At 42.8% G+C, this 21207-nt stretch overlaps 1 protein-coding gene across 1 annotated transcript; it reads right to left on the bottom strand.

The window, feature by feature from the left end:
• Positions 1–400: 400 nt before the first annotated feature.
• LOC137527254 (olfactory receptor 6C74-like) lies at positions 401–12373 on the bottom strand. Its single transcript, XM_068247760.1, has 2 exons — positions 12260–12373; positions 401–1360 (listed from the first exon to the last, which is right to left on the bottom strand). Exons 1-2 carry the CDS (start codon positions 12371–12373, stop codon positions 401–403), a joined length of 1074 nt encoding a protein of 357 aa, XP_068103861.1.
• Positions 12374–21207: the final 8834 nt, after the last annotated feature.

Here is a 21207-nt window from a genome sequence, read left to right as displayed (position 1 = left end):
GATATTTACTATATTCCCAACAAGCTACCGACAAGACAGAAGCTGTCACTTCCATACCTAGATATTAACTCTTTCAGGCAGCAAAACAAAACAAGTAAAACAGCCTTGTTATTAATATGTTTTGCACTGTTCATTCACATGTTTATCTCATTATGTCACATGTCCCCTCTGGTACACTTCAAGTCTTACAGAACCAGTTGAGGAGGTAAGAACCATGAGTAGTTAACCAAGTTTCATCACTATAAGTGTTTGCCTAGGTAATCACAAGAAAACTATTTTTAATCATAAATAAATGGCACTCTTAGATACTTTTATTTAAGCAGTGGTAAGTGATGGGTGAAGGGTGGGGTAGTCTTTTCTAGTCTTGTCTAGAGTCCAGAGTTCAGCTGTAAATAAATATTTAATACTTTGTTGTCCACCTCAACTGTCTTTTGGCTGCTGATTTCACGTCTTTATTTTTCAAGCTGTAGATAAATGGATTGAGGACAGGAACGGCAGCTGTGTTAAACAACGAGAAAAGTTTGTTGGAGTCCAAGGTGTCCGTGGAACTTGGCCTTAAATACTGAGAAACGAGACTGAGGTAGAGAATAATGACGACTGTGAGATGTGAGGAGCAAGTGTAGAAGGCCTTGCGCCTTCCGGTGCTTGTGCGGATCTTCAGTATGGTGGATATGATGAAGATATAGGAGATAAAGGTAAGAAGGAAGGGGGTAAAACTTACCAGTAACAGCCCTTCAATAAAAATAATACGTTTCAACAGGGTGGTGTCGTTACAAGATAGTTTCATGATGGGCAAGATGTCACAGAAGTAGTGATTGATCTCATTAGACTTGAAGCAGGAGAATTGAGATATTTGCCACATGTGAGGTATCACTTCTATGAAACCCAACATCCAACACACCATGGCTAGAATTATGCACATTTTCTTATCCATGAGCATATGGTAGTGCAAGGGGCTGCATATGGCCACATAACGGTCATAGCCCATGGCTGCAAGGAGAAGGAGCTCACTGCAAGTCAAGGTGGAAAATAGGTACATTTGTGACATGCAGTTGGAGAAGGAAACAGTTTTGTCCCCCGACACGTAAGACAAAATGATTTTATGGAGGGTGATGGTCAAACAGAAGATGTCAAGGAAGGACAAGTTGCCCAGGAAGAAGTACATTGGGGTGTGAAGTTGAGGATCCAGGCAGACCAGGAGAAGAATACTTGAGTTGCCACTTACCGTAATAAGGTAAATTAACAAAACTAAGAAGAAAAGCAAAGTTTGCAGTTGTGGAATGTTTGAAATTCCATTAATAATGAAGTAGGTAATAGGGGTTCTGTTCTGCAGACCTGCATATTGAGATATGTCCAGAGTCTGGAAACCGAAAAGAAACAAGATTTACCAATCTCTATATATTTCAAATATTTCAGTAATTTCACTAATGATATTACCCTTACATACCTTCTGAACCTATGTTACGATTTAGAAGTGGGAAAGGAGTGATAAAGTTTACTTTCTACTAACATAACCCTTTCGGGACCAAGGACATTAAAGTTACATCCTCTATGTGGCTGTCTGCTGATGACAGGACATCATTCTAACGTCCTTGAAGTCCCGCCGCTCCCGCAGTGATCGTGTGCATCCGGTGGGGGAGAATCAACTGTCATATGACAGCTGACATCTCCCCTCACTGATCAGGAGCCATGACGATTAGCTCCTGATCACGTGATCACTATGATCGCCACTAACTGTAGTCATCACCGAGCGATGGCAGCTGAAAAGGAAGAAGAGGACCCACTCACCTTCCTGACGCTCCCCCGGCGATTGTCGCTCCCCCTCTGCTCTGCCTGGCATCCATCCTCGCTCTGTCACTAACTTCCGGATCCTGACTTGATGACATCAAGCATATGCGAGGCTGCATGTTGGGGAGAGAGGAGGCGAGAAGAGCTGCAGGACTCAGGGAGGTGAGCAATGGAGGCTGTCTGCACTGGGGACACTTAACTATACAGGGCACACCCATGCCTGACTATCTATACATGGAATACCTATCCCTGGCTCTCTAAATTTGGGACGCTTAAACCAGGCAAATTGCTCTGGTCCCCAAGGGGGGATAAATGGCCGGTCCCAATGGGGTTAACGAACATTGGACTTGATGCAAGAAAGCGCGGTAATGTTGCTGTGCACAGATATAGCACGGCAATATTATGGTATTATTGTGACTCATGGTAATCGACTAGCCTGACTGTTGCTAAAGTAAAGAGCTCCATTAATGGTAATGCGCGTTAGTAGCATGCTTTACCATAGCAACGGTCACACCAGTCGAGCACCCCGGGTTGTGCTGATAGCATAACTCGCAGTACACAGTGCCGGTAGTAAGGGTGATATTGCCATGCCATGTCTGTGCACGACAATAATACAGTGCTTTTGTGCAGGGCCGGCCCGCTCATGAGGCGGAGTGAAACATTTGCCTCAGGCTGCACATCTGGGGGGGGGGCAGCACCCGCCCGTCCGTGGGTGGGGGGCCGCCCGCCGAGCTGGAGGAGTAGCGGGCAGAAAGGGGGTATTGGGCCTAGCGGTGGGGAGGGGGGCCGGACCCCCCTCTCCCTCACCTGGGTCCCCCGATCTGCGCTCCCCTCCAGCTGTAAATAGTTAAGTACCAGCGGCAGCGTATAGATTAAGAGGCAACGGGCGGGGATTGTTATAATTTAAGTAGGCCTCAGTTACTTGGCCTGAGTTTTATGTAAAAGGCTTGTCCGCAGTGTATGCCTTTAAAATAAATAGAGGTTTTGTGATGCAGGCAGAGGCATCTCAGGGTCTGCGTGTAGCAGAGGATACACGCAGATACTGAGAACATGTTCCTAAAAGAAGGCCATCGGACTACTCTGACCTCAACCACAGGAACAGAAAACATTGGCCATATTTACTAAACATCCACGGTCCTGCATATAGGCCAAATGCCTCATTGATTATTAATCAAGTAGGTGTGTATGATGACACCACAAGTGGGTCCACCAATAGACTAATCTAGGGGGTGGCGAAGATGATGTCACATTTAACTCTTTCCAAGTCGGTATTAAAGGCTGAGGGAGCTATGAGAGCTCACTTCTGCTTCTTCCTTCCGCACTAGCTCGCAAGGCCGACTGGGACCTCTAAGCATGTTCTTCCTTTCTGTAATCTGATATAATGTATGCTGTACATAGGTAGTTTAGTGTAACGTAGTTAGGAAGAAGGTACCTGATAGACTTCAGCAGGGAGTCTCATCACGAGCTTGTAACGCAACATGAAGATTGGCATAGCTAGGATATGATGACTGTATCTATCTGTCTTTCTGTGACTTGAATAAATAACGTAAACATTGAAGAAGCCTGAGAAAGTCTATCTCCTGTTTGCTGTGTGGAGAGTCAAGTGATCTCACAGTCTGTGAGACGATGGTGTCGAAGCAAGGTGATAAGAACAGTTTATAACAGTGGTGCTGAAACCCTTCCCTGCCTAGAAAAACAGGCAGACAGGGGCCGGGGCCGAAGAAGGTGTTTTCAAGATATTCCACAGCAAAACAAGCGGAATAGATGGACGCGGACTGTAAAGCTTATCAAGCTGATACTGATAAGCTGGTGTGGGGAGTGTGCGTTGCGGGAGCCAAGCAAGCACACGGGCTGCAATTCGAGGATCAGCGGCGAAAAAATGGATGAGGGGAGATAAGAAAGGAAGGAGAGTGAGTGACAGGGGTAAGCTGGTTTTTTTTCCTCTTCTTCTTTTCCTTTTTTTTCCCCGGTGAGCTGGTTAGACAGGAAGGCACAACCCTTGTCTTTGGGTAGCTGTGTGAGTAAGATTATAGTTACAGCTGAGATAATGGGTGAGGTGCGACTGTACTCGGGCGTGTTTTTTTCGGGCAGCATGTTTGGTTCCCTGTCCGTAGTGGATAGCGTAGTGAGAGGTGCAAGCTTATCTAGTTCCAGTCAGGGCCGCTAAAATTTCTAAATGTATATATAGGTTTAATGTTGTTTAGTCACGTCAGACTGATAAATGTGCGTCTCAAAAGTACTAGCTGTTAATGTGGTTTAGAGTTACGCTGCGCGCTTGAGTAGTTTTGAGGTATGGCGGAGATACGCTGCAGATGATTTGTGGAGAGAGGGAGTTTTCCACGTCCCAAGGATTTCTCCTTAGGTTTTTACGGACATCCAGGAATGTATGTGGCGCAATGCTTTTTTTTTTACTCTGCATTGTGGATAGACGCTGAGTAACTATGCATAAAAAATGTTTGTTCTGTTTGTATTTTGTTTTCTCTCCTAAGATATAGGAACGAGAGGCTGCAATGGGAGCAGCCATCTTAGCTGGCAGTCCAGGACTCAAAATGGCGGCAGTGGAGAGAGCCCACCCCCGAGAGTCATGGCCCCCACACGTCATGGCAGGGGTGAGGAGGGGCTGGGGGATCCACGTCACGTCAGGCTGTGCTCGCGGCTCCGGGCAGAGCAGCTGAAAGGGAGGGGGGTAGAAATACAGAGACATGCTACTGTGTGTCTCAGGTCTCAAAGTATTTCCCCAGAGTTTTTCCCTGAGTCCATGGAAAGGAATGCCAGGATACGTGCACCAAGCTATTACTGTTAGATTAGCAGGAGCACAGATAGGAAGTGTGTCCCAGCTAGGTGCAGGGACACACGTAGCAGTGCATGTCAGGAAAGTGTCTGTACTGAGTTGCTTACGGGATTATTCCTGTAAGTGGGGCACCTTAATGGGTGGTGCAGCATGAGTTCCCAATAGAGTATAGGGGGGGGGACAGTGCATCAGGGGGGTGCCGGAGGTGGAAAAAAGGGAGTTGACCAATCCGGGTTTCTGTCGCCGCTGCTGCAGAGCGGTACCGTTTTTTCCGGTTTTTGTCGTGGACAGGGCCAGAGCTTGACTGAGAGGTCTATGCTGGGCTGGGGCTGTTTTTTTGTGCGTTTTTTTCGTCCACTGATTGGTCAAATATGTTTTTTCCAGCTCCTATCAATTGTAGCACTAAGAACAAGAACTGACAGCAGTTCAGGGGGCAATTATACAGATGATAGAATTGCCGTTTACAGAGTGACAGTGTATCAGTACGGTGTTTGCCATGTGACTACCTACCAAGTGGGCATTCAGGGATCTGCATACAGGCATGTGACGCTGGTATGCTTAGCCCTGCACCCTGTGTAGTTTAAGTGTAAAGTGCTCCTTCCTACAGGGAGGCAGCCATTTTTTTTTTTTTTTTTGGTAGTCTAGGTAGTGGCACGGCAAACATTGATCAGAGGGTACAACACACAGAACTTCTAGCAGAGCTGGTATCGCGATGAAGTTCTAGATAAGTAAATGCGATAATGAGTAAGAGCATTGCAGGCTCACCTGCAAAGCAGCATCAGGTGTGGCATCCGTAATCTGTGCATGCGACGGCCGCGCATGGACAGATAAGGGGGGATGTGGAGTGAGCTGCAATGGGGTGAGAGCTTCCAAAGGTGAAGTCCGCGGGAGCATATTTTAAACAGGTAAGTACTGAGGATAGTACTGAGGTAGGGGGGTGAAGTTTAACTCCAATCTACCAAAAAGAGTAAACAGAGTTCATGAGAACCATAAAACAACGAGATCAATTACGGTATATATTGATCATTTTAAAGGGTAAAGAGTACAAGCCGCAGGGCGAATCCCAAATCATTAATAAGAATTGATTTGTTTGTATTTCGATTTCAGGTGTTTGGCAATATGGAATTGAGACAGCTGCAGTGCTGGCAGCAAAGCTGGAGATGTCAGTCGGATAAGCGAAAGGTTCCAGATGCCAATCTAAGCTTGGAGGAACACGAGATTCCTGAAATGGGAAAGAGACTAAAACACGAGATTCCTGAAATTGGAAAGAGACTAAAACACGAGATTCCTGAGATCGGAAAACGTCTAAAAAAACTGTCTGAGCAAAGCATAGTGCAAATTGCTAATGTTTTTCTTTCCCAAGGTGGTGCTTTTATAATGAAGAGTACCGTGCTGATGGTGATCCTAGGTTGCCATTTCGTCCTAGGAGAACGAAGAGAGGACATTCTCATGTATAATAAGGGGTTAATGAGAATGCAAGGCCCAAGCATGTTAATGTTTGGTGACAAAGGTACTAATCCTTTCACACCTCCCTCTGATTGGCACAGATGGACCAAGCAGGGATGGAGAAAAAGAGCACTTGTGCCAGGAGAAAACAAATTTCATGGCACAATGTGGGTGAAAGGTCTGAAAGGTCAGGTGTGCTGGCAGGGTGACTGGAAAGGCAGTGTAAATCTGCTATTGAAGGTCACACTCCCAGAATCGATGCACCGATCCAAAGGTTTGTAAAAGGTACATTGCAGTACAATGGGTACATGCAAAAGGTGGAGTGTGTGATTCAGGGGTACCTTGTCTTGGTTATGCAGAGTGAGATGGTTCCAGATTGGAGAGGAACGAGCAGGAGGCGTCAATTCTCTTACCAGAGAGACGCAGGGGACAACATCACACTCTGGAGCTACCAACAGAGAGTGCCTCTGAAACAACTATACACACGTAAAGGCTGGAAAGCCGAGGGTGGGTGGTTCTCGAAACAAGAAGTAAAAATCGAGATCAAGCCACATTTCCAGGTGACAAAGAGGGTGGGGAGAGCGGTCCCGGGGGAGGGAAAGCCCACACAGTGAACCCTATTCACACCACACGGGTCACAACAGGGGACGATATTACACAGTCCATATGCAGCAGCTTATCCTCATGATAGTTGGGTTAGTGAAGAGGTACTCTTAATCGAACGATTGCAGAGAGTACAGTCTTCCCGACCTCAGGTACATAGTGTGCCTCAGGACATAAGGGGGGAAGAGGTCCAATCAGGACAGCTGGGGACATATTTTGTCAGCGAGAGATTGGACAAGGGGAGGTATATTAATTTTTCTGGAGAAGGATCTTTTGCATGGCAGCTTCGAGATGTTTGGGTGAACAAATGGAAACGGTGCAACATTCCTTTAGGCACCGCTACTTCCTTAGTTCCCACCTTAACCCGTGTCTTACACCAGGACCTGAGAGGTCAACCTTTTTTGTTGCTAGACGGGGAGGTGAAGCAAGTAGAGTTGTCCTCATGCGGGCAATTCTTGCAGAAGTACCTGCGTTGGCCGGGGCAAGTCAAATTTAGTGAAGAAGCCTGCAGGCTCAATAACGCAGAATGCGAGGCTACCATTCAAAAGATCCACCCTGAAGCCCAACCGATAATTCCGGCGGCTGAAGGAAAGGTTTGGTTTTTTAACATAAGGTCTAATGATACATTCAAGGTATATTCTCATAATTGTTCCGATAAGGGAGATTTTCCAAGGGGAACATATTGTGGGAGCGGAGATCCCATATGGATCCAGTCATCCAGGTTGGATGACGTTGTTTCTCAAATTGTTAAGAGAACTCTAAAGGGCAAAGTTTCACGGGTAGTTCACGTCCTGAAAGAGAACACGACATGGGACAAAGGGGAACAGGGTTTGATCCAAGACGACCACATTTTGTTACAAAGGTTAAACAAACAGTACACTAAGTTAGAGGTAAGATTTCACCATGATACAGGTGATCTTCACGAGGTAGAACACAAAAATGAGCAGGTGAGTTCCAGTCTGACCTGGTGGACAAAGGTTCCGGTGATGTTCCAGGGACACTCGGACTGGGCCTCTGCAGTTCCAAAGTTCTTTCTACACCCACTGGTCGTCTGGATGGGGATGACAACTTTAGGCATCGTTATCCAGGTGAGGTTGCGTGTTAAAATTACGTAAAACAAATTAACCTGGTCCAGAGATTGGTGCCTCATAAACAATCTCCTGAACCAATAGTTTAAATTAAGGGATATACAGGGTTACGGGTATAGGTTTAGTAGTACCTGTGATGGAGCTGATTGTATAAAGGCGCTCTTTTAGAAGGCACCTGGCACTGCTCCATCGAGTAACAAACAAACGAGTTTCACTTTTCTGTGGTCATGCAAGTTTGTGAGTGATACGTGAGTGACGCAAATGCTGAGCATGTGGTATAGAGGGACTTAGAAGTAGGGCCTCCCCAGAGAGCCTGGTTACAGGAAGACCAAGAGGTCTTGCTCTCTCTCTTCCAGGGGTAATCGCCTAGAGCAGAGAAGTTGTGTGAGCACGAACATCGAAAAGTGAAACATAAAAGAAAAGAAGCCAGGTACTGGGAGGTTCAGACGCTGGGATCTGCGGGTCAAGACGTTTTAGTGGGGATTGTTATAATTTAAGTAGGCCTCAGTTACTTGGCCTGAGTTTTATGTAAAAGTCTTGTCCGCAGTGTATGCCTTTAAAATAAATAGAGGTTTTGTGATGCAGGCAGAGGCATCTCAGGGTCTGCGTGTAGCAGAGGATACACGCAGATACTGAGAACATGTTCCTAAAAGAAGGCCATCGGACTACTCTGACCTCAACCACAGGAACAGAAAACATTGGCCATATTTACTAAACATCCACGGTCCTGCATATAGGCCAAATGCCTCATTGATTATTAATCAAGTAGGTGTGTATGATGACACCACAAGTGGGTCCACCAATAGACTAACCTAGGGGGTGGCGAAGATGATGTCATATTTAACTCTTTCCTAGTCGGTATTAAAGGCTGAGGGAGCTATGAGAGCTCACTTCTGCTTCTTCCTTCCGCACTAGCTCGCAAGGCCGACTGGGACCTCTAAGCATGTTCTTCCTTTCTGTAATCTGATATAATGTATGCTGTACATAGGTAGTTTAGTGTAACGTAGTTAGGAAGAAGGTACCTGATAGACTTCAGCAGGGAGTCTCATCACGAGCTTGTAACGCAACATGAAGATTGGCATAGCTAGGATATGATGACTGTATCTATCTGTCTTTCTGTGACTTGAATAAATAACGTAAACATTGAAGAAGCCTGAGAAAGTCTATCTCCTGTTTTCTGTGTGGAGAGTCAAGTGATCTCACAGTCTGTGAGACGATGGTGTCGAAGCAAGGTGATAAGAACAGTTTATAACAGGGATCACTCACCTTTTCCGCGTTCCAGCGAGTGTTCCACTGACGTCACTTCCTGCAACGCCGCCCACTTACTGGCCGGCGTTGCAGGAAGTGACGTCAGTGGAGCGCTCGCTGGAACGCGGAAAAGGTGAGTGATCCCCGCCCGTTGCCTCTTAATCTATACGCTGCCGCTGGTACTTAACTATTTACAGCTGGAGGGGAGTGCAGATCGGGGGGACCCACCGCTAGGCCCAATACCTTCTTCCTGCCCGCTACCCCTCCAGCTCAGTTCACCCCCCACCCACCCATCGGGGGGGGCGGCAATTTTTTTAAATTTTGCCTCAGGCTGCAAAAAGTCTAGGGCCGGCCCTGCTTTTGTGCATCAGGCCCTATGAAATAAACACAGAGAGGAGATTTCTGAGTCTCTTTAGCTCCAAGCTTATTGCACAACAAGGGTACTTGTGGGCATGCTCAGTCGGATTCCGCAGAAATTAAATCTCCAAATTTCCGATCGGAATTTGGCATTTCCGAACAGAAATCAGAAAATGTAAATGGATTTCTGTGGAAATATTGCAATACCGCAACTCGGAAATGTTAGCCCTATCACAGAACTCAGATGCATCGGGCCAATCAGAGAATGCAAAAAATAACCCCCCAAAAAAAGACTCCTCAGAAATCAGAAATCTGCAAAATCATAAATCGGCATTTCCGACCATCCCTACGTCAATTCATGGTGCGATTAGACCCCACCAACAGAGAGCTCTGTTGGTGGACAGAAAAGGAAGGGGTGGGGTGGGGTGGGGGGGGACCACTTGTGTGCTGAGTTGTGCGGCCCTGCAGCGAGGTCTTAAAGCTGCAGTGGCCTATTTGTTAAACAAATGGCCTGGTCTTTGGGGGGTGGGGGGGGGGGGGTTAACACTGTGGTCCTCAAGTGGTTAAAGAAGAAAATATTACTTTTTTAATAACTCTAACACGCCAGAGCAACTTTCAACTGTCAGCACTCCTCCCTTTCATACACCAATAACTTCATCACTACTTATTACACCAAAATTATCTATACCTTGTTTTGTTTTTTGGCCACAAATTAGACTTTTTAGGAGTTATTTTTTTCAGTAACTACTGTACTTTCTATTCTTTTAAAGAATAAAACAAGGGAAAAATTGAAAAAATACACTATTTCTCTAAATCTATCTCCTATGGTATTAAAATAAACAATGCTACTGTAAATGAAACCCACATATTTTATTTGACCATTTGTCTCAGTTATTACAACATTTAAATGATGTTCCTAGGACAGTGTATTGCGACAATCTATTTTTTTGAAGAAAATGTGTCTTTATTCTGTTTTGTGTTTTTTTTCCTTACCTATAAAGTTCTCAGAAATTAAAAAAAAAATAATGGTCAATAGAGTAACCAAGTAGACATGTGAAATGTGTATAGCCCTTTTAAAGCAGAAAATTACTTTTTTTTACTCCCTTTCATTCACCATTAACTTTATTACTACTTATTACACTGAAATGATCTATAGTTTTCTTTTTTCCACAAATTAGGCTTTTTGGTGATGATTTTTCAGTAACTACTTTACTTTCTATTTATTTTACAGAGGAAAACAAGGGAAAATTTAGAAAAAATACACTATTTCTCTAAATACATCGCCTATAGTTCTAAAATAATGCTACTGTAAACAATGCCACTGTAAACGAAAGACACATATTTTATTTGCCCATTTGTCCCAGTTACAACATTTAAATTATGTACCTAGGACAATGTATAGCGACAATTTTTATTTTGAAATAAATATTCTGCTTTGTGTTCTCATGGTAAATAGAGTAACCAAGTATACGCATGAAATGTGCATACCCCTTTAAAGAAGAAAATATTACTTGTTTTAAAAAAGGAGTGAAGATCACTATGAAATTCTCAGAAAAAAAAAATATGTTAGACAGATTAACTAAGTAGACGTGCAAAATGTGCATACCTGTTTTAAGATAAAACTGAATGTCGCTGGACAAAGTAAAAAAAAAAGAGAACGTGCAATAAAATAATAACCACATCTGCAGTTTGTTACATTTTACAGAGATGAAAAAAAAACCCTTTATTAAAGGATGTATTAAACATATTTGTTAATCCACGTTGTGCTCACTTTCGGTATTTTCAGATTCGCCATGCTGCTCTGTGTCAATTTGGCAGCTCCGAAGTATGTCTTTCCCCAGGTACTGTTGAAAAATGGCTCCTGTTTAATGATCCCTCTAAACTTATTTCTAGATACTACTCCAATCTTACTGAATCTAAATACTCTCACAGAATAAATAAAGCTAGGGATAAGTGGGCAGATTGGGGAGAGGCGATCTCCTCTGATGATTGGGCCGATTTTGAAGAAAATTATGTCAAAACGGTTATTCCCTCTAGAGATAAGCTGATCCAACTGAGATGGTTTCACCAGATATACTTCACCCCTATTAGATTGAGTAAATTTTCACCTAACATTTCCAACGCCTGCTGGCGGTGTGGCCCCACCCCTGCTTCTTTTAAGCATATGTGCTGGGACTGCCCGTCTATTCAGGCCTTTTGGTCCAAAACCCTCTCTTTCATGCAAGAAAAACTGAGTCTCCCCTGTATTCTATCTTATAAGGTATGCATCTTGGGTGTATTGTGGGATCTTCCTCTAAATAAACACAAGACGCTCCTAATGAGGTATCTCCTTTTTTATGGGAAAAAAACTATTGCTATAGAGTGGAAAAGCAATTTGGAACCCTCTCTCCAAACTTGGATCCGCTTAATTAATCAAGCCCTTCCTCTATACAAACTTACCTGGGAGAGACGTGGTAGAGACGTGGTGCCGTCTCTAAATTCTCTAAGATTTGGAAGCCTTGGCTTGACTCTGAGGAATCAGTTCCTGCTAACCTGGATATCACTCCTCAAGTTATAGATATGTTATAATATTTCCTTAAGTTTTATGTATCTCGATGCCTGTCTTTGGTGATTCTGCTGTGTTCCCCCTCCTACTGTTGTGAATATTCACCTGTATTCACCTTGCTGCAAACATTCAAGTAATTATGTACGAATGAACTGTACTGGAGGACTGTATATTCTTACTTCTTTAATGCTGTCATGATCTACAATTTTTATTTTCTGTGTTTTTGTGTTATTGTTTATATGTTCTTTAACACAATAAAAAGAATTTGAAAAAAACAAAACAAAACATATTTGTTAAAAAAGATGTATTACTGACAATGAGAGTTTCTCCAGTAGGCACAGTAGAGATGGATCAGTCTGTGTCATGGTATAGCACAGAACGGAGGCCACCTACCTGTTCGAACAGATCCATTCTGCTCCTAGACATGGGTAGTTTGTGTTTTATAATGTTGAAGCACAGAGAGGAAGTCTCTGCAGGCTGTAGCTGCTCCATCTCCAGGGCAAACATCTACCGGGACATTCTAAATAGAGATTATTATGTCTTTCTGTGGTGAATGCATAAGGGGAGTTCACATGAGGTCAGAAAACTTTCTTTACCTTGCTTGGTGAATGTTTGGGCTTTTACAGTGACACCGTCTCAATCACAACACAGCCTCTGTCATAGGGTTAAATTAATAAATACTAAATAACAGTAAAAAATAATAGCAGCAGGAGAACAGAGGCGCCAGCAGGATAAAAATGGATAAAACCTTTAAAAGTTGCTGGGAGGAAGTGGTGGACTTCCTTCCATAAAGCAGACACGAAAGACTGTCTGAATAGTAGCAATCACATTTATTATATAGTACCCCAAAAAGTTCAGTGTAACGTGTTTCGCAGGCCGCGCCCGCTTCATCAGGCAAATATTAAAGGACAACTGAACTGTGAAGGATATGGAGGCTGCCATATTTACTTCTTTTTAAACAATGCATCTTGCCTGGCAATTAGGTTGGTACGTTGTCCCTTATGCTGGGCATACACGGTTCTTTTCTGGCGCTTGATTCTCCTCTCGATCGTTTTTGCCGCTCGATTCTGCAGTCGACTCTCTTATCTTCCGCTCATTTTTCTTATCTTTTTCCATTCACTTCTATCAGGAATCAAGCGGTGAAAGGATCAGACATGCCGGAAGTTATCTATCGCGCCATCTAAATGACTCAAAAACGAACCGTGTATTCCCAGCATTATGCAATTCAATTCATTGCATTATTCTCTTATTCAACTTTTCCTCCTAGGCGATAATTTTTCATCTTCTGTTTTAACTAACTTTTTAGCACTCTGCCATTGAAAAACTACTAAAAGGTACAAATGTACTAAAAAAAAAAGGTAAAAGATAAAAAGTGCCATCAATATTATTTTGAGAGTTTTCTTGCTTGCTGGTGGTTTGAAAGGCATCTTGTGACCTGGGGCCAAATGCAATTAATTTGTTTCACCTGGGTTTTCTCCTAGGTGATATTTTCTAAACTTGTCATAAAATGACTTTTAAAGAGAACCAGAGAGGATAACAGCAAAGCTTTTATACATACCTGGGGTTTCCTCCAACCCCATACGCACGGATCGCTCCCACGCCGCCGTCCTCCGCTGCCTGGATCCGCCGGTACTGGGTCCAGTCATTACCGCCAGTCGGCCAGCCGACCGGCGGACGCGGCCATTTCTCCGCATCATCGGGGCTCCCTCTATACAAGTACGCATGGGGCTGCCTACTGCACAGCTGCATAAGGTTATGGAGGGAGCCCCTGTGACGGGACCCGGTAGCGGCGATAGAGGAAGCGGAGGATGGCGGCGTGGGAGCGATCCAGGCTTATGGGGCTGGAAGAAGCCCCAGGTATGTATAAAAGCCTGTTCTATTTTCACGCTCCATTCCTCTCCGGTTCCCTTTAAACTATCAGCAAGCAGACAAATACTCAAAATAATGCTGACAATAGTTTTTCACCTACTTTTTGGTACTTTTCCCATTGTAAAATGCTAAAAAGTTATTTTAAATCGAAGATGAAAAATTATCTCCTAGGAGAAAAGTCAGGTGAAAAAGTGAATTGCATATGGGCCATGGTGTGAAAATATCACCATGGAGAAAACGTAGGAGAAGAATTGAATTGCATATGGCCCCCTGCCTCTAATACGATTAGTCATAGAGCCTGATCCAATTCACTTTTTCTCCTTAGTTTTCTTTCATGTGATAGTTTCATATCCATCAGCGCGCAGGAACATACTCAGAATAATACTTTTTAGTACTTTTTCAATTACAGAGTGCCGAAAAGTTATTTGAAAGAGAGGATGAAAAATTATCTTGTATGAGAAAACTTAGGAGAAGTAATTGAATAAGGACTTTAAACCCTGAACAAGAACGTACATCAGAACTTTAACTTAAAGGACCACGATCTGAATACAGTGGGATGCGAAAGTTTGGGCAGCCTTGTTAATCGTCATGATTTTCCTGTATAAATCGTTGGTTGTTATGATAATGTGAAATGTCAGTTAACCACTTGACCACTTAGGGGTTTAACCCCTTGAGCACCAGAGCAATTTTCACCTTTCAGCGCTCCTTCTATTCATTCGTCTATAACTTTATTATTACTTATCGCAATGAAATTAACTATATCTTGTTTGGTTTTTTTTGCCACCAATTAAGCTTTCTTTAGGTGGGACAGTATGCCAAGAATATTTTATTCTAAATGTGTTTTAATGGGAACATAGGAAAAAATTTGGGGAAAAAATCATTATTTTTCAGTTTTCGGCCATTACAGTTTTTAAATAATGCATGCTACTGTAATTAAAATCCATGAAATGTATTTTCCCATTTGTCCTGGTTATTACACCATTTCAATTATGTCCCTATCACAATGCTTGGCGCCAATATTTTATTTGGAAATAAAGGTGCATTTTTTTCAGTTTTACGACCATCCCTAATTACAAGGCCATAGTTTATAAAGTAACAGTGTTATACCATTTTGACATAAATATTTAAAGACTTCAGTCCCTAAGGTAACTATTTATGTATTTTTTTTTATTGTAATTTTTTTTTTTATTACCAAAAAATGAAAAAAAAATTGGGGAGTGTGGGAAGTAATGAGTTAATTTATAATGTGAAACTATGTATTTGTATATGAAAAATGCTTTTGGGTGTAGTTTTACTATTTGGCCACAAGATGGCCACAGTAATTTTTTGTTCATGCCACCTGTAAGCGTCCGGAAGTACGCTTACAGGAAACACAATGAGGCTGGGAAAATCACAATGATCTCGCTGCTTCTCATAGAAGCAGCCAATCATTGCTGGGGGACAGAGAACAACGAACGGGAACAGTTTTTCCCATTCATTGATCTCCGGGCGAGCGGGCGGCGGCATGCACGAGCGAGCGGGAGCGCGGACAGCGGCGGTAGCGGCAGGAGGTGCGGATATCTCCGTCCCTGGTGGTTAAAGGTTGTGCAAAGGGATGGAGATATCCGCACCTGCGGAGAAGTGAAATGAAGGTTATTGGATAGTGCAATAATTGTTTAAATATAATTAGGCAGGTGCATAAATGTGGGCACTGTTGTCCTTTTATTGATTACAAAACCTTTAGAACTAATTATTGGAACTCAAATTGGCTTGGTAAGGTCAAGCTCAGTGACCCCTGACCTACATACACAGAATCCAATTATGAGAAAGAGTATTTAAGGGGGTCAACTGTAAGTTTCCCTCCTCTTTTAATTTTCTCTGAAGAGTAGCAACATTGGAGTCTCAAAACAACTCTCAGATGCCCTGAAGACAAAGATTGTTCCCCATCATGGTTTAGGGGAAGGATACAGAAAGCTGTCTCAGAGATTTCAGCTGTCTGTTTCCATAGTTAGGAACATATTGAGGAAATAGAAGACCACAGGCTCAAAGTGGCAGACCAAGAAAAATCACCGATAAACAAAAGTGACAAATGGTGAGAGCAGTCAGAGTCAACCCACAGACCAGCACCGAAGGCCTACAACATCATCGTGCTGCAGATGGAGTCACTGTGCATCATTCAACCATTCGGCACACTTTACACAAGAAGATGCTGTATGTGAGAGTGATGCAGAGGAAGCCTTTTCTCCACCCACAGCACAAACTTGAGGTATGCTAAAGCACATTTGGACAAGTCAACTTTATTTTGGAATAAGGTGCTGTGGACAGATGAAACTAAAACTTAGTTATTTGGGCATAACAAGGGACGTTAAGCAGGGAGCAAAAACAATACAGCATTCCAAGGAAAACATCTGCTACCTATAGGAAAAAATTGGTGGTGGTTCCATCATGCTGTGGGGCTGTGTGGCCAGTGAAGGGAGTGGGAATCTTGTCAAAGGTGAGAACGCATTGATTCCATTCAATATCAGCAGATTCTGGAGACCAATGTCCAGGAATCAGTGACAAAGCTGAAGCTGCGGCGGGGCTGAATCTTTTAACAAGTCAATGACCCTAAACACTGCTCAAAATCCACTAAGGCATTCATGCAGAGGAACAAGTACAACATTCTGGAATGGCCATCTCAGTCCCCAGACCTGAATATAACATAAAATCTGTGGTGTGAGTTAAAGAGAGCTGTCCATGCTAGGAAGCCTTCAAACCTGAATGAACTAGAGATGTTTTGTAAAGAGGAATTTTCCAAAATACCTTCAACCAGAATCCAGACTCTCATTGGAACCTACAGGAAGCGTTTAGAGGCTGTAATTTCTGCAAAAGGAGGATCTACTAAATATTCATTTCATTTATTTTTTGTGGTGCCAAAATGTATGCACCTGCCTAATTTTGTTTAAACAATTATTGTACACTTTCTGTAAATCCAATAACATTCATTTCACTTCTCAAATATCACTGTGCATGTGTGTCTCCTATATGATATATTTAACTGACATTTTTATCGTAACAACCAACGATTTATACAGGAAAATCATGATGATTAACAAGGTTGCCCAAACTTTTGTATCCCACTGTAACTGTAAAACTTTAAATACATGAAAACATAAATAAAATGTACAATTTTACCAGAGTAAAATGTGCTAAAAATTACTTTTCTCCTATGTTGCAGTCATACAGTGTCACAGCGCCAGGATTTATGCTGTCTCAGGCAGTCAGGCAATCCACTTTTACTCCACCTCCAGAGATATACTCAACTCTGCATACTTCCTGTGTGACTCGTTTCACCGGAAACAGAAAAGCAGAAAAAAGTCTCTCTCAGTGGGTAACGGTAACATTTTAATTTTCCATACAAGGCACAATAAAATCGGAGTAAAAGATCACTTACATCAAGAGGGTCCTATGCCAGTATAGGACCCCCTCCGGACATATCGCTTCCCACCCTTGTGGTACTAAGGACATGCACAATCGAACACTGGTGCCCAGCCCGCTCTCGTCCCGACTAGTTTCGGCCTTCCGCCGTCATCAGGGGATACGAGAGCGAGCAGGCTAAGGCACATATATAAAGTCATGAGCATAATTACCTGTAGCATGACAGGCCGTTGTCACCGCCCGGAGCGCTTGGACGCACTGAGGACCACTTCCGGTCGGCGGCCATACTGCATCCGGTTGCGTCAGTGGAACGCATACGCGTTCCACCTATGTAAACAAAGAGACAAACGCGGAAGTAACGTCGCATGTACATGCCGACGCTTACTCCGCGGTGACATGCGGATGGCAGCGGCATGGCAGCTATGGTACTGACGTCAAAACTTCTTAAAGTTAAAATCTATTACTGTAAAACATTATCATTTAAACATCATTCTTAAAACAACAAAATACAATTAGAAAACAAGTGTCTGTATACAGTTAAGGCTGTAGCGCCATCTGCTGTCCATATCTAATATTGCACTCTATCCCAAAAAACATAAACTCCTATCTAAAATCAATCAAGTACAGTTACATGGGCATTACAGCATTGGTTATTACAGAGATATTATTGCACTCTACCCTACAGTCCCTAACATCATATATTGTTGGTATATAGATTGCAGTGCCCATAAAATTAGATATAAATATGAAAGTATAAAACAGATAAAATAGATCCTACCTTTAAAATTTCATAACGAGTATTCACACATGTTACGAGTTAGCTAGAAAACAATTCAAATTAAAGTCAATGTTAAGACCAGCCAGGTACATACAGTTCAATTTTATAATCCAGTTCCTTTCTGACTTAGCAAGATCCCTATCCTGATTGTTGCCCCGCCAGTTCTTCGTTATTTGGTCTATGGCAGAGTACACAAGTCCTTTAGGATTACAATTATGCTGTTCCTTAAAGTGCGCAGATACTGAATGATCCATGTATCCATTTCTGATATTATTGACATGTTCGTATAGCCTCTCCCTGAGTGCCCTCGTGGTCAAACCCACATATTGTAGGCCACAGGGGCACTCAAGGAGATACACCACCATTTTGGACTCGCAATTCAGAAATGTCTTAATCCCAAAGGTCTCTCCACTTCCATTGTTTTTAAAGGAGGTCGTCTTTCGTGCCACCTTTGTGCAATGTCTGCACGCATAGCACGTGCCACATTTGTAAAAGCCAGTAAAATTTCCCAGACGTCCCGAAGCTTGTGTAGGAACATCTATTGCACTATTGGTGATAATATCTTTTAAGTTGGGTGCCCTCCTATATATTACAGTGGGGTTATCTGGTAGAATATTGGCCAACTCTGGGTCTGCCATTAGGACGTGCCAGTGTTTTTTTTAGAATACTCTTAACTTCCCTATGTTGTACACTGTAATCTGTAATCATCGCTACGTTTTGATCATTATCTCTCTCCGTAGGTTGTTTGTGAATAATCTCTCTCCTATCTTTCTGTTCTATTTCCACTTGGATTTGGTTGATCTCCTCTCTTGTGTAGCCTTTCTCAATAAATCTGGTGGTTAGCAGCTCTGCTTCTTTATGAAAATCCTCCAGATTAGTACAATTCCTATACACCCTCAGAAGTTCACTTTTCGGTACAGATCTTAGCCACATTTCATGATGGCAGCTTCCCTTAGGGATGTAGCTGTTACGGTCAGTGGTCTTAAAAAACGTTTGGGTCTTAACGCTACCATTATCATTGTGAATGATCAGGTCTAGATACTCCACATAATCTCTACTGTAATTGCAAGTGAATTTTAAATTTTCATTATTTTTGTTTATGTAGTCTATAAACATTAATAAAGAGGCTTCGTCACCCTCCCATAAAAAGACCACATCATCTATGTACCTTCTCCAAAATCGCAATGCAGTATGTCTGTTAGTGTCTATGACACCAGTATAAACAGACCTTATCTTGTGAGTGGCCTGAAGAATAACTCTACATATAACCCTCCCCACAATAACCACCATGAAATAGAAGCTTTTAATAAATTAATTAAAAACATAAAAGCAGAGCGATCAACAGTAACAAGAACTGCAACACTAATGCTGCTAAGTAATCAATGTTCTCTTTGGCGTAAGCCTAATGCTGTCCAAACAAAGTTCATCCACATTTGATAAGTATAGGCTCTTCACTGTAAAACTTCCTCCAAAGAAATTGATAAATTTCTGTCACAGCGCTTATCACTATACGCTCACCAGATCGGTTGGCCAATCTTTTCAGATCAGCAGTCAGCGTTTTTGGCCTTGCCAGCAAGAGATTCCTCCGATCACTTCACCAGCCTCTCCAGGCATCCGACCATAAGCTCAGAATAAAACAAGGGAAATGCAATAGTGTGATACCATTTGGATAGAGCTTAATACTATCACCAGTGCACCCCTTTTCCAGAACAGTGCCACCAACGTGCTTCCACCATAAACAGATACACAAGGCGCTCACCAGATGCACTGGCCGACCCGCAACAGACCAGCAATATAGCGTGTTGTTATAACTTCAGTTTTTGGGATAAAGGACATCCTAGGACTCAAACAAAGCCGACCATAGCATAATTCCGTTTGATTTTAATAAGTAATAAAAGTAGTGCACTTACAAATTTGCAGTAAAACATGCGCATATAAAAAAACGTAGCACAGGATCCTCCAGCGTCTCCTCAGCTCCTTAGGCTCCGCCCTACTAGTTTCGTCCAATGACTCATCAGGGGCTCGAGTTATAACAACACGCTATATTGCTGGTCTGTTGCGGGTCGGCCAGTGCATCTGGTGAGCGCCTTGTGTATCTGTTTATGGTGGAAGCACGTTGGTGGCACTGTTCTGGAAAAGGGGTGCACTGGTGATAGTATTAAGCTCTATCCAAATGGTATCACACTATTGCATTTCCCTTGTTTTATTCTGAGCTTATGGTCGGATGCCTGGAGAGGCTGGTGAAGTGATCGGAGGAATCTCTTGCTGGCAAGGCCAAAAACGCTGACTATCAGCTGATCAGCTGAAAAGATTGGCCAACCGATCTGGTGAGCGTATAGTGATAAGCGCTGTGACAGAAATTTATCAATTTCTTTGGAGGAAGTTTTACAGTGAAGAGCCTATACTTATCAAATGTGGATGAACTTTGTTTGGACAGCATTAGGCTTACGCCAAAGAGGACATTGATTACTTAGCAGCATTAGTGTTGCAGTTCTTGTTACTGTTGATCGCTCTGCTTTTATGTTTTTAATATTTTTGTGAGTGTTACACACACTTTTTATGCAGTAAGCGAACCAGATTGATATAGGAGAGAGGAAAGCAAGGAGGTAGTGAGGAGCGCCAGGTTTTATGTTTATTTAATAAATTAATTAACAAAGATATAATGAATATGAAAACCAAACAGATAAAGACCCAAAGAAATGTTAATGAAGCCATCAAAAATCTCACAGAGAGAAAAGAGCTAGCGATGATTACAGATTACAGTGTACAACATAGGGAAGTTAAGAGTATTCTAAAAAAACACTGGCACGTCCTAATGGCAGACCCAGAGTTGGCCAATATTCTACCAGATAACCCCACTGTAATATATAGGAGGACACCCAACTTAAAAGATATTATCACCAATAGTGCAATAGATGTTCCTACACAAGCTTCGGAACGTCTGGGAAATTTTACTGGCTTTTACAAATGTGGCACGTGCTATGCGTGCAGACATTGCACAAAGGTGGCACGAAAGACGACCTCCTTTAAAAACAATGAAAGTGGAGAGACCTTTGGGATTAAGACATTTCTGAATTGCGAGTCCAAAATGGTGGTGTATCTCCTTGAGTGCCCCTGTGGCCTACAATGGGTATCATTCATAAAGCATTTCCGCATGCGGAAATGCTTAATACCGGTGACTTTACCGACCACTCAGCATAATCCCCATTCATAAAGGCTCTTTCCGCATGAAAAGCTGACAGAGCGATACATTTCCGCCTTGTGCGGAGTTTTTCTAGATTTATCTAGAAAAAGTTAC

Source organism: Hyperolius riggenbachi, chromosome 8 (assembly GCF_040937935.1).
Source record: "Hyperolius riggenbachi isolate aHypRig1 chromosome 8, aHypRig1.pri, whole genome shotgun sequence".
NCBI lineage: Eukaryota > Metazoa > Chordata > Amphibia > Anura > Hyperoliidae > Hyperolius > Hyperolius riggenbachi.
Note: the sequence above shows the minus strand (reverse complement) of the source record. Positions and strands in the feature narration are given on the sequence as shown.

Bases quoted from the DNA above. Each gene is read 5' to 3' on its own strand.
- LOC137527254 (XM_068247760.1), bottom strand. From the start codon at position 12,373: ATGTTTGCCCTGGAGATGGAGCAGCTACAGCCTGCAGAGACTTCCTCT. The intron at 1,361-12,259 runs GTAGGTGGCCTC...TTCGGTTTCCAG, and splicing joins GAATGGATCTGTTCGAACAG to ACTCTGGACATATCTCAATA.